Below are 13,707 nucleotides of genomic sequence, written 5' to 3' on the forward strand. Positions count from 1 at the left end.
TTCTCATGTTGAGTGGTGGTGTGTGCGTGCGTTTACTCTTAGACCTTACTTTATAAACGGGATTTTACGGAATGCATAATTAAAAGGTTAATGGTTTTAAAAAAACCCGAACATTAAACACCAAATTGGCGTCTCCACTAGTAATTTTTACTTTTTACATAAAACAAAATTTTCTAGAACAATTTTATTTCCCAAAGGAAACAAAATACTTCCATTTCCGTTACAAATATGACCATCTCAGAAATGGAATTTATATAATAATCAACCAATACATTAAATTCTTGTCAAAGAGACCTCTTTACCGCATAAACAGTTAAGAAATTAATTAACGACCGACCTTTGTTTTTGGACCAACCCAAATGAATACATCGATTTAATCGGATATCAATGCAAATTCTTTGATAGCAATCGATTACTTATCGATAAGTAATCGGTGATACTTTTGAAACAATATGCCACAGTTCTCAATGTAATCTCGTTTTAAGTAGGAATCGATTAATTAAGTTCGATTTAAGTCAATCGGCAATCTTATCGCGGTCCTTTGATATCGCCGATTCATAAATTTAACAGACAGGAGCAATCACAATCGTTTAGTTTGGCAAATGAATGCATTACAGTGGCAAATACTCCGCATCCTTTACTGGGTGCAGGGTGCCTAAGATGACGCATGGACTATTGATTATTTTAGTATGGGCCAAGACAGAGAGAACATAGAGAAACAGTGAAGACTTCTGCCCTTCAGTGGAATAAAATAAAATGGAAAATGCTGATACAGACGATTATTCTAGCTTCAACTATGTCCTTCCTTCCTAAAAGTTAAACCGATACCGAGATTTCTTTAGCAATAAGTTGTGTTCTGATATGTTAAAAGTGTGAATTTGTTATGTTATATGCTGCAAATAGCAAAAAAACAAGAAGTATTTGCATCCATTAACGATAAACTTAAGGCACTCCCTATAATCGAAATCGTTACAAAAAATCTGATTAGCAAATCAGCTTTTTCTGAGAAACAGAAATGATGAAAGAAAATTTAGAATCAAGATATCGAATAAGCGTCATTTTATCTGCCATTGTATTTGTGAAACCTGGGCGGTCGTAGTTCTCCTAAACAATTTATGCACAGATCTTTGCGAGCAACCATCGTCGGTTGCTTACTAAGTTAATGAACAATAACCAGGGGGCTTGTACCACCTCTTACTAGTAAAATTCTTTCAGTAGAAGAAACGACAGCTAATGTAATGTATAACAGTGTCTCTTTTCCACAACCGCAGAAGTCCGACATTATCTGGTGGAGGTTAGCCCACCTTTGCCTATTTAACATTAAAGTTGAACATTATTTGTTTCAATTGTTATTATGTTTGCGATGGTTTTGCAAGACCAAAAATGGCTACAAAAACAATAAAGTGAAGAAACATACAAGTATTTCTGTTCTATAAATGAAACAAAAAAAAAAATACATTTAGAGACAAAGAAATAGGAAAAGCAAAATTATAATCTTTTGAAGGGAAATCAGAGTTAAACTGCATTAAATTGATGTGGTTTTATAGTTTCTCAGATAGACAGCACATGGCACGAGGCTGAATGTTCAGAAAGGTACACAGAAGAAACAGTTTAAATTGTTATAGACGGCTGTGGATTTAAAATTAATTACATCGTCGTATTCACAAATCTCACTGAGTTAATTGTCATTCTGACTCTATCATTCAAAGTGTAGTGTCAAAATTAAAAAGGAATCTTAACACATAGATAAAGTGTGGTTTGTGAATAAGGCCACTGTTTTAGTTAACTATTGATAGTGTAAAGAATGACCGTTATTAATTAGATACTATTTGCGACGATGATCGGAACACTGATTCGCTTAATTGGCAATAGCAAAGCGAATTGCGAACACCATTCGAGATTCCTATAAATTACATTAAAGAAATGAGAATTAATGAGGCTACAAATTTGGGAATTAAAAATAATTAAACAGATTTTTTTATGAGGATCCCTCTTCTGTGGTTGGTTGTTCGTCAATGAACCAAGACATTTATTTTTTTAATAACAGTTTACACCAACATATTTAACGTGAGCGAGCCCGACTACTTTCAAAACAATTGTTTTCATTTCTCGTGTCCTCTTTCCAAAGTCGTCATGTTAACATTAACTTTCTTTTTAAACCATATCGTCCTTCGTACAATCCATACTATTTCCTTTTTCTTTGGTCTTCCTCTGTTTATGTATCCGTCAATACACTGGTCGCTTCGACGAACAATACTTCTCTGAAGGCAGATTCTGAAAAAAGCGGTCCATTCGACTAAATTAACAAATCTAAATCACGTCTCATGTCGATAAGAAACATCATTCACTTTTTTTTAATTTTTCTATTGTAACATAATGTTACATTGTCTAAGCTCTCTGTTTCCATTCTTCTTAAACTACTAATCAATTGTTTGTCACCTCATTCGCCTATCTATTTATAGCGTGCTCCCGATCCAAGCCGTAACCGCAGCCGCAGTGGTTTGACCTCCCGCACTCGATCAACACAATGTTGTACATTCCCGACTGATCTAACTGACTATCACTTTTACACGCAAACCTTGTAAGTACGGTCTGTTCAGTAGAATCGTCAGAATAAATAGTAACGGGATTTAGACATTTGAGAAAAGTCTATTAATTGTTTGGTAAAATAAAAACTTCATGAGGTAGGACTATTGGACTTGATTTTGGATCGCTTTTGATACGTGCTGTGATTACTAGATTCTTGTTTTTATACAAGAAACTATTGATTAAAATATAAGCAACAAATCATTATTAAAAATCATAATTGAAGAAACTTAATGAATCAGTCCCGGTTACTATTCGATGAGACTTTTATTAAAAACATTAACAACATTCCTATAAACTATATTTTGTATGTACTTCGCTCCTATGAGGTTCAATGAAACACCAACAATTAAGAAGCGATAACTTACTCCAAAAAGGTATTTGTCATTTATTTGTAAAGGATAAGTGTGCCAGTCAAAATAGAGTTCTGAGTAGCCGTCAACAATATATTACCATTAATACACATCGTGATTGTCCACAACTCATTGAACTCACACAAAAGTTCTTGCATCTGCACTTCCGGGGCCCATAGCAACACTGAACGATTTATAGTAGGCCAAACTTTTGAACAAACAAAAATATACCTTGACTAAATATGGGTAAAGTTCAATTTAGGTGTGAAGACTTATCTTGAAAATGAGACCCAGAAATTGAACAATATATTTTAATACTAATTCATTCCCATGTCATGATATTTATCACGGTAACAACGAATCTATTCAGCTATCAAACTAATAAAGTAAAGAGATCACACATTGTAGAGAGATAATAAGATTTATGACCAGATAAATAGATTTATACTATATTATGAGATAACACCAGATGTCAAACGACTTAAGTGTCCAAGGTCGAATATTTGGAGAATTTATGGGTCCTGTGGGCAATGTAAATTATTGCAAACAAGTTCGTTCACCAGCTGTGGTAATGGATTATTCTTTAGTTATGGTTTCCTTTGCGAAAAGTCTGTAACAGCTAACAATACATATTATTTTTGTATCAGCGTATAATTTTTTTTTTTCAGCATTACATGGGATAAATCTAATGAAACAAATTAAATAAAATTAGCGTTGGATGGCGGGTTTCGAATTTATTTGATTTAAGACTTAAGAATTAATTTAAGAATTAAGACATTGAATACTCTTTTCTTTTACTCCGTAAACAAAAAATGAAGTGATTTAAAATCTCGTGTGACGTAACTTACCAGTACGATTTTTACTAGTAAGTGATGTTTTAGCCTCCTCTACCATATTTACGTGATTGTTATTGCTGGGTGGGTACTTTGTAGCTTCCTAACTTTTTAATATTATAATAAAATAAACTTCAACGTTATAACCGCAACGCTTAGCAAAAAAAACAAAAAAGACCTTATCAGTTAACAACAATAAAGTCATTAATTATGCCCAAAAAAGGAGGATAATCATCCTCATTGTGAACCTGCGAGCAAGCACTAAAACATGCAAGCAATATAAAACAAAATAAATCGTAAGGAGAGCGACACATTTATCGGTATACAATCTCCAGATAGGATAATGTCGTAGGACAGCCGTGTTATAGACTCCTTTGTTCGATCTCATCGATAGAATAAACCGATAGGGGTGAAGACAGTACAATAAGGGTATCATCGACTATTGGATCTTTTACCGATATATTCAAAGTCAGATTGCATCGACAACCCATTGTGGTAAAGAGTTGTGACAGCCCTTAATAGTTGTTTAAATAGATGGTCAACTGTTTCTATTCCTTGTTTATGTAATCTGTGAATATATTTCACTGCGTGTCTGGTCTAGTGGTTAGTGGCATTGACTGCTGTTTCGGAGGTCGTGAGTTCGACTGCTACCTAGGAGAAATGTTTGTGTAATGTGCACGATCATAATGTTCTGTGTTTTGGTGTAATTTATCAACATTATGTATGTATGTATTTAGAAAAATAAAAGGATGTTTATCAGTTGTAAGATTAAGTCACCTTATAAGATAAACTTAATTATAAACGAATTAATTAAAGAACACCGGATGACAAACGATTATTAATAATATATTAAGCAGACATATCGATAAAAATCAGTGATAAAATACAAATGACTACTGATACACAAATGCAATGCGTATCGAATTATAACAACTCGACTTTTAATTAATATCATTTGCATTATCTTAATTACTTAATTAAGACTTAGTTCAGCTGATTGATTCAGAAATGTATTGAATTACAATGTCTGCTTGTTTTTGCGTCATTCAGGATGTGAACGATATTATCAATGTCAAAAGTTTTGATTGAATGGTTTTGAGGTTAGAAAGGATTGTAATTGTTATTTAAAACTGCACTGTGCAGTGTCTAGCTTGTTTATTAATCCAATAGAGCCTACATATTAAATCTACTTGTAATTAAGTTCTAAATTACCGGTCAAATGCAAATCGATCTAGCTGGGGTGTTGTATAAGTAGCTAGAAGAAGCTAAAGGCTTGCTAAGAAAGAAAGAATAAGTAATCGGTTGGGTGAGTAGGGTGGTAGAATTTGTTTGCACATCCAAAAATATTATGTACGTAAAACCTTTTCTACTAATTGATTTATTTTTACGTATAGCGGCAACAGAAATACTATATCGTCTGTAGAATTTTTTTTAACTATAACACAGCTATCACGATTTGTCAATCATAAGATACGTTTTATCCTTCAAATAGGTACATAACTTAAAACACAAAAAAAGAATTGTAGAAAGCAAGAATTTGTTCCGTGTCTTCGCAACTGCGCTCTTATTTTTCCAACAAAATAAAACATTATAAAACCATACAAACAAGTGAATTTTAAAGACTCAAAATTAAGTGACTGTGAATTTTAAATTACAGGAAAAGCGTAACAATACAGAAAAGTGCAGTCTTTGCTCGGACGACTTCTCTCCCAGACAGAAGCTGTCATATTAACCCATTGTTTCAAAACACAATAATTCGTTACACACAATTGAGACCTTTTACTCCGATAAGACAAAATAATGGTGGGGTGGTGACGGCAAACATTTTCATTAATAAAGGTTGCCCAGAATTTCTTGTTAACAATGATAACTGCATTCAAAAAGAAACGAAGCATAACTCATTCGATTAAGTTGTGAGTTTGCCGGCCTGCGGGCCAGCTTAATTGTGCCCAAAAAAAGACACACGACCACTCTTACAAGACCCGTAAAAAAAGCACTCACGACAAAACTTCAAACAATTGATCGAATTTCACGGTTCTAAAGAAACTGGAAGTATTAATCTTCGGGGACTGCTAAGGAGATCTTTGTGACGCCGAGAAAGTGTTAATCCCATTTTAATATGACTAATTGTCGCAGTCATTTGACTTTTGACGGTGACTACTAAACAATGGTATGTCAGTGGGTGGATGCAATTCATATTTGTCTTATTATGTTTGATCGATTTTCGTCTTTCTGCAATTCGTAGTATATCTTGCTTTCTTAAAAATAATGTAAGGAATATATACTGAGACGTTTGACGGAGTTTGACAAAGATTTGGGTTTAAAGGTGCACAATTTTGAAATTAAAAATAATTAATATAATTCATTTTTTGTAAACCATGTTTCTGATTGAGACGGATACGTAGATATTTTATTATATAGGTACTACATCTTTAGATTTTTTTATCTTATTCATGACTTTCAAAGCTCATGGCAAACATAGAACATGGAATGCAACATGGAATTGTAAGGAATAGCTACAGTTAAGTCTTACAACGTTTTTAATACTAAATTTTGTACCAAATTATATATTTTATGTGTAGCGGAAACGCATAAAACTGGAATATGATTTATAGTCCTCGGAAGTATAGATAACGATACATACTCGTGAACTGGATCTACCAAGACGTCTTGAAGCAAATGTTTAGCAGTTGTAAGACCGAGACAGAGTACACGGTATGTAGTGGCGTCTCGCTTCCACGACTGCACAAGAATTAACGTAGGATGTCGTGGTAACACTCCAGAAAGTTTGAACTTTCTCCCTTATCTACGAAACTGTAGATAATATTAAATATTACTACGCGAAAACTTGTAGAGAATTTGTTATAATAATTTAGTAGTGTCTTATTGTAACTGTGTAGACATTCTTGCTGATAAAATTGTTATGAATTAATCAAATGTTAGTTTAAAATTTAGATTATTTGACGACCTCCGTGGTCGAGTGGCGTACGCACCGGTTTCAAGGTGTCGCTAGCTCTGAGGACCCGGGTTCGATCCCCGGTCGAGTCAATGTAAAAATCACATTTTCTACATTGTCTCGGGTCTGGGTGTTTGTCGTACCTTCGTTGAATCTGAATTCCATAATACAAGTGCTTTGGCAACTTACTTTGGGTTCAGAACAATGTATGTGATGTTGTCCGCATTTATTTATTTATTATTTTATATCCTTCCGGTTGAAGCTGACACAGGACCGTAAAAATTGGCTCGAAAAAAGGCGGCCTATGCTGAGCTATTGAAAGACAAAAGCTATGGATAAATGAATATACTTCATTCAGAATATAAACGAATTTCAAATTAAACCTTGTTTAATATCACGACTTAAATACATTTTCTTTTATATCTACCATTCTTGAAACTGCCAAAAATATTGGCTATATACCTACAATTACTTCCCAACATTTACAAACAAAAATGAACAACAATGAAAATGATTAATTGTCTACATTACAAACATTACAATTACGAAAAAAACATATTAATAATAAGTTTAATTGACCAAATAAGTGGCGTGCGCGCCCTCTCCGAATTACCATAGAACGGTAATAAATTACCACAGTACCACAGTTACCGCGGGTTCGGTGCTCGGCTGTTGCTCGAATTTATTAATTTATTGCCTCTTATTATCTAAACATGTGGTAAAAGAGGTGTCAAAGTTTTAGGTTACTTTTATCGTATTCTTTAGTAGCTAATATTCCGAAAAGTATTCGAGTGGAAATACTTGTGTTTGAAACTTAAGTTTTTGTACTTAGAGAAAGGATTGGTAAGAAATATTTAAGGTAAGTTTGTTATAGTAAATGGGTTGATATTTATCAAAAATGTCAATTAATGGCATGATTAAAAGGTGTTGGAATTATTGGACGTCCGTCTCTACCCGAGATTAAAAGTTTTCTTAATTTATTAGTAAATTCATAATAGATAGGTACTTACTAAACCTATTCGCAGAAAAGTAACTTTATTATTGCAGCTATGGCTACATCATTGCAGTTACATACAGTCGAAACTCAATTTTCTGTATAATAAAAAAGTACAATAACAAGTTTTAATTTTATTTCCTACTTTTAAAAGATGAAGCAGAATGGCACGTGTAGTTCCAACACCACGAAATATCTAAATAGTTTATGTTAAAAACAGTCATTGTAACAGGTACCGTGGCGTGTAAGTTTGAACTAAAGCCCGCCGTGGTCCCCTGCCGAGAACTTGGCATTAACAACTAATAGCCTCATGTTAATCGACAAGAGATCATTGTCGGCAATCACTTCGTAAAAATAAAAAACTAGAGCGTCATACGATATCTCAAAAGATAAAATTCGTAATCCGTTCCACGTATTGAATATCGACGGATAGACATAACACGATTGTAACTCGTTTTTTTCGGTGTCAGTTTTGTAATCAAAATCATCAATAAAGTTAACTAGATGATGGGTTTTGTGCATTATTCATTATTACCTACAGAAACACTACTATTATAATTATGTTTATTTATATACATATTAATCTTATAAATTGCAGTAATGGTTAAGCTACTAAATTAAATTTAATCTTAGCTAATTTCTGTCTATTCGTTATTAAAATAGGTTTAACAGTGACATCTATTGTCGAGTAGAAATACTTTTATGGAAAACAATTTAACATAGTTACCGGTTATTCTAGTAGATGTCGCCAGTATCAAGATTAAACTAAATTTATTGACGTTACGATCATTATTTATATAATATATTATTAATATCTGATGTACAAGGTTCTATGGAAAATTTTACGAAAGGCGAAATGATTTAAGTCTGAACAAGCGATTAAAATGTTGATGTACGAATGTCAGTGTCACTGTCATGTTGACAAATGGCGAGGTTATGTCAAAATAATATCTGAAGACCTGTTTACAGTTTTACCATTTTATTCAGACAAATAATTTCAGGAATATTCTAGTGTAATGTTAACTTTTTGAGTGAAAATCCTAAAGAAAATGATTCGCATTAAGTGGAGCACGGACGCCTAGGTATTTATTCCAAAATTTGCAGCGCTTTTGCCGACTAAGTAGGTCATTGTGCGAAAAACCTTTTGCAAAACAATGAACATAACAAGATTGCCAGTGACAAAGAAACTTATCACCTACGCAAGACTCATTCACAATGTTCAGACGATACAACGACACGCTCCAGGCAATGGTTATTACTCCACATTTACTATTGATGCATTTACCAGTGCGATACATGACAGGTACAGGTTGAGGTTTCAGAGTAATGACCTTAAAGATCAAAGTGTACAGAAACAAGAAGAGATTACTCCTAAATACAATGTCTCGGGTATGACCAACTTGCAACTCGACAATAAATTTTCAGAACTACTCTCAAAGAACAAAGACAAATTGATTGAGGATCTAGTCATTGAATGCCAGAATTGTCGGAAATTCCTTACATTTGCTACACTAAAGAAACTCTTTAGACATTACAGCATGAATGGAAACCCAGTTATGGTTGCTGTCCTCCAAACATACTGCGAAAAAGTTGATCCAGTGTCATACAGAAAAAATGGAGAATTTCTGCACTATTTAGCCAAAGCCCAATGTATTAAGGGTAATTCTGACAAAGGACTGGCAATATTAAAAGGTTGTTATAAGAAATATGATAGTTTAAGAAGTTTTTATAGAATAATATTCAGAGAATTGATTCAAGACTCAGTATTAAATAGATCAGAGGCATCTCTAGTCATATTTACGAAGTATGTGTTGGAGTTTAGTAAGGAGTGGTCGGATCATTACCCTCTGGTCTGCTTTTGGCATATCTGCTGGGCTAGTACTTGGTTTTCCGACCAGATGTTGGCAAATGAACTCTTGGAATCATCTACAATACTTCAAAATATTGTAAGAGACAAGTAAGTACAAAGTTTTATCCATTTTTCTGTTAATTTCTCAATATTAATTTACTTTTAAAAACAAAACATCAATATCACAATATTTTTTACAGAAAAGTATAAAAATAGATGTTTTCTTCACATGTTGTTGTTATGAATGTGTGTCTGTTATTTGGCAAAGGCAATCAAGGTTAAGACAAGTCTGTACATTCAAGAAAAGACGCTTTGTTTAAATATTGTAAACAAACTTTCCAAAACAGTGTTCATAACTGTATAAACTAACATGTTGTTTTTATAACTCCCTCTGATAACACTAGATGTCGCTGTAATATCAGCTGTGTTTTACTCTTATATCAATTGTGTCTTAGGACTACTATTTGTTTAATTTTGATTTTAAAATTTGAAACTTAGTCTATTAAAACTTTATTTTTCATTGAAAAGTAAAGTTTCAATTTATTATCTTTATTATATAAAAGAAAAGTTTTATCTTATTTTTCATTGAAAAGTAAAGTTTTAATTTGTATAATAAAACATAAACTTGCTAAATACACAAGTAATTAAGCTTTATCATCTTTTAAGACAAATAAAGAAAAATAACTTAGGCCGTAAGGAATTTAATCCTTGTGTCGAGTGAGGATTTTCAAACATTCAAGTCAAAAACACTAAGGATTACACAAATACGTGTCCTACGTCTGCATCGAACCTGCGTCGCGATTAGCACCAATTAGCGCCTCTAGTCGCCAGCAAAACTGCATTCTAATAACTTTATAAATAACAAAATGTGTGTCTAATTTCCAGGGCCACAGCATTCAGTATGATGGCATTAAAAGACTACAATGAGGATGCAGTTGTAAGATTACTTCAGACCCTACTCAAGTATGACATGATGTCCGAGTATGTAATGGTGTTACAAGTACTGTTCAATTATAAATGTAAGTATGTTTGTCCTGTATAGACAAGTGTCAATTGTAAAACTGATCGAATCTCTCAAATATATTCCAACAAAATATTCTCTGGTACTCAAAGTCATAGAAATGGCCAATTTCTGAACCTGAACTTTTTTTTTTTTTAATCATAATAATAATATTTATTTGCTTTACAATCCTTTATCACAAAGACCACGAAAATACACCTGTGCTAAGTCTTAAATTTTCATTTTGGTGTCTTTTGCTATTGGGTTAAGATAGAGAAGAAACTAGAGTATTAGGGCTACTATCATCTTTACTTAGAATGTGTAGGAGCCATCATCATGCTACCAAAATATGCATTTTTTATTGAACAAATCGAATAGGATCTAGAAACTCTTAGGATTGTAATCCTTGTATCATAGGAGATTTCAAAGTATCATACATACAAATTCTTGTTCGCGAAATGAAACCGGGGTATGTCGCGCAGAGTGAGTTTGAACTTTGAAGTGATGAGGTATACCACTCAGTTCTCCTTGCAGAAGATGAAAGCAACATCTCTTGCATTTGAGATAACATTAAGAGTGATAATAAAGTCTAGAAATTATATTCTACGAAAAATATATCTGAAACCGAATACAAAGCTTTGATTACTATATAGGTACCTACATATCCTAGGTACCATAGGTAGCTAAACAACATTTGATATTTGTCATAACTTTGATAGAAATGTTGTTGTTTGAAAATGGCACATTTCCTTGCAAGTTATCTAACAGGCTAAATTCACTTACAATAACTGCTATCAGCATGTGCCAGTTTATGTAAGGTCTGTGATCCCACTGTCCTATAATGATATTGTTATGAATGTAGAACAATGTAGGATCTTGTAACAATAGAATAGGCAGGTAGGTAAAATGGCACGAGCCTTCCATCAGAGCAACACCGGTCCATACCGTTATGAGACTAAAAAAGCTGAAGATCAACAAATCGATTGAGCGACAATAACTTTGTTACCCACCAACAAAAGTATGATCGTAATAACCGTTGCTTAAATCAATATTTAGTTTTAGTATTCGTTATTATAGCTGAAGTAGACATATATATGTGAGATATAGTATGGTGACGGACAGACGGACAGTGGAATCTCAGTAGGAGGGTTTCTACCTTTTGAGCGGCATCTCACCTGCAAAAAAAACACTTTCAAGATGTGGGGATAGGACCCAAGTAGAGTTAATTTGCTTTTCTCGGCAACAAAACTACAAAATCTTATACCATGTAATGAAATTATCCAATAGATTATGCAAGTGATCTATTTGTCCCAATAGGTATGTAATAGTCTCTTTGTACATCTGTATCTAAGTTTGCGTTGCTAATCATTTGACCTCGTGAACTCGTAACAATATCAATTTGAACTGTTTATGGACTGTATCGACACCTACACTCCCTTTGTTAGCTAAGATATGAGTGGTCACGTGACCAGAAATTAAGAACTGCTGATTTTATGTTTTTGAGCCTGGCGAAACAAGAACAAGTTTTTCCTTATACACAATACGATTGCTGCAATAATATAAGACGTTGCGATGGACACAAATTTATTTTATATAGTAACATTTTCATTTTTCCTGGATCGTGAATTCAAAACCCAGGTGCAATTTTTTATTTCTTGGATTCATTTCGTGATTTTATTCGATTGCCAAAGTTTTATCCGATTCGTAACTTCCGACAAATCTTTAAGAGGTCCTAGATCTTAATTGCAATAGAAATTATTTTACACTTATTTTTCCAAAAACCTGCTTGAGATATGGTTCAACATTTGCGGTTTTAATATGATTTCAATTATGAAACTATCTAAAATTCTATGTGGGGTACAGCTGTATATTGCTTAGTGATTGCGATGGCCATTAAAGAATAATAGGTTTATTTAGGATAACGTTTTCTCGAACTTAGAAATCATTGACCTACCGATTTGTAGTCTTTGTTTCATGATTATCAAATTTGTAATTAATTCGTCGCCATGTTTGACAGATAATAGTGGCTTTTGTTGCTATGCATAAATTTCATTATGTTACCTGCATAATTTGACACTCCTGGGTTTTTTCAATCAATTTTTATTTTGTCGTTCTTCCTACCTTTTTGTAGTTCTGTTCCATCTCCCGATGATGAAAATCATATTTAAGAATTTTCCTGTTAAAGCTTGCATAGTTGCATTGCAGGATAAGCTCTTTAAGAGACAGTTTAATTAAGTTTTGCTTATGGCAACACCTCGGTAAAATAGTAAGAAAACTGTGTTGCCGATACAAAAAATACTTTTAACCTTATTTTACCTTTTACAGTAAGAAAACGGGACATTCGGGGCTGTTCAGAAATCATAAGGAATTGTGATGCTCTTGGCGTGACCTTGCCATCGGACCAGCAAGGAAGGTACATAAGGATGCTGATCGATAACAAACGGTGGAGTAAAGAAGAAACTACGAGGACACCATCCAAAGATTTCCGACTCAAATTTTAGTACTTTTGTACAGTTTTGTAAATAGTTTGTACAAAATAAATTATAAGCGTAATTGTACTCTCATGTTTGTTTTCACATGCATTTATTTAGTTTCACCTGTCCCTTTGTCTGGAATGAAATCTTCGAAGTTGAATTTGATCCTCTTCCTGGTTTGCAATTGAGCTTAAAGGGGTGAATGCATTGTTATGTCATGACATAGACCTGATCTGATGCTGGACCTGGAAGGAGACCATAAAAGCTCTGCTAAAAACACCATAGGGTTAAGAATCGTTTGAAAAATCAAACCAGCTTTGTCTTAAAAAAAGTTTTAGTTAATATTCTTATTAAAAATGAACTAGAAAAATAGATACGTTTTGGTACATACCTTTTTACCTATATTAAATAGGTAAGCATCTATTATTAATTAAAGCTCTTGAATCATCAGACTACATACCTACATTTAGTTTTTGTTAAATTATTAATTGCCTTTATTTCTAATGCGTCTCGTTTTCCAAATCGCTTTGTTAGATGTCTACCTAATGTGTTCCCCAATTAAGATACACAGCCACAACATAATTAAAACTGAACTGACCTAATTAACACTAAGTTAAAACTAATGTTTGAACCGGTTAAGTTCTAGTAAGTACCAAGGGTAG

General features: G+C 33.3%; 1 protein-coding gene across 1 annotated transcript; it reads left to right on the top strand.

The window, feature by feature from the left end:
* Nucleotides 1-8,642: 8,642 nt before the first annotated feature.
* LOC113504643 lies at nt 8,643-13,129 on the top strand. The gene is made up of 3 exons (XM_026887065.1): nt 8,643-9,679; nt 10,457-10,590; nt 12,897-13,129. Exons 1-3 carry the CDS (start codon nt 8,877-8,879, stop codon nt 13,070-13,072), a joined length of 1,113 nt encoding a protein of 370 aa, XP_026742866.1. The 5' UTR covers nt 8,643-8,876; the 3' UTR covers nt 13,073-13,129.
* The last annotated feature ends 578 nt before the right edge of the window (nt 13,130-13,707 follow it).

This window comes from Trichoplusia ni, chromosome 2 (genome assembly GCF_003590095.1).
Source record: "Trichoplusia ni isolate ovarian cell line Hi5 chromosome 2, tn1, whole genome shotgun sequence".
Classification (NCBI taxonomy): Eukaryota; Metazoa; Arthropoda; class Insecta; order Lepidoptera; family Noctuidae; genus Trichoplusia; species Trichoplusia ni.

Excerpts from the sequence above, each read along its gene's own strand:
- LOC113504643 (XM_026887065.1), top strand. The coding sequence starts at position 8,877 with ATGAACATAACAAGATTGCCAGTGACAAAGAAACTTATCACCTACGCA. Across the intron at positions 9,680-10,456 it reads CAAAATATTGTAAGAGACAA|GGCCACAGCATTCAGTATGA; the intron begins GTAAGTACAAAG and ends TCTAATTTCCAG. Across the intron at positions 10,591-12,896 it reads AGTACTGTTCAATTATAAAT|TAAGAAAACGGGACATTCGG; the intron begins GTAAGTATGTTT and ends TACCTTTTACAG.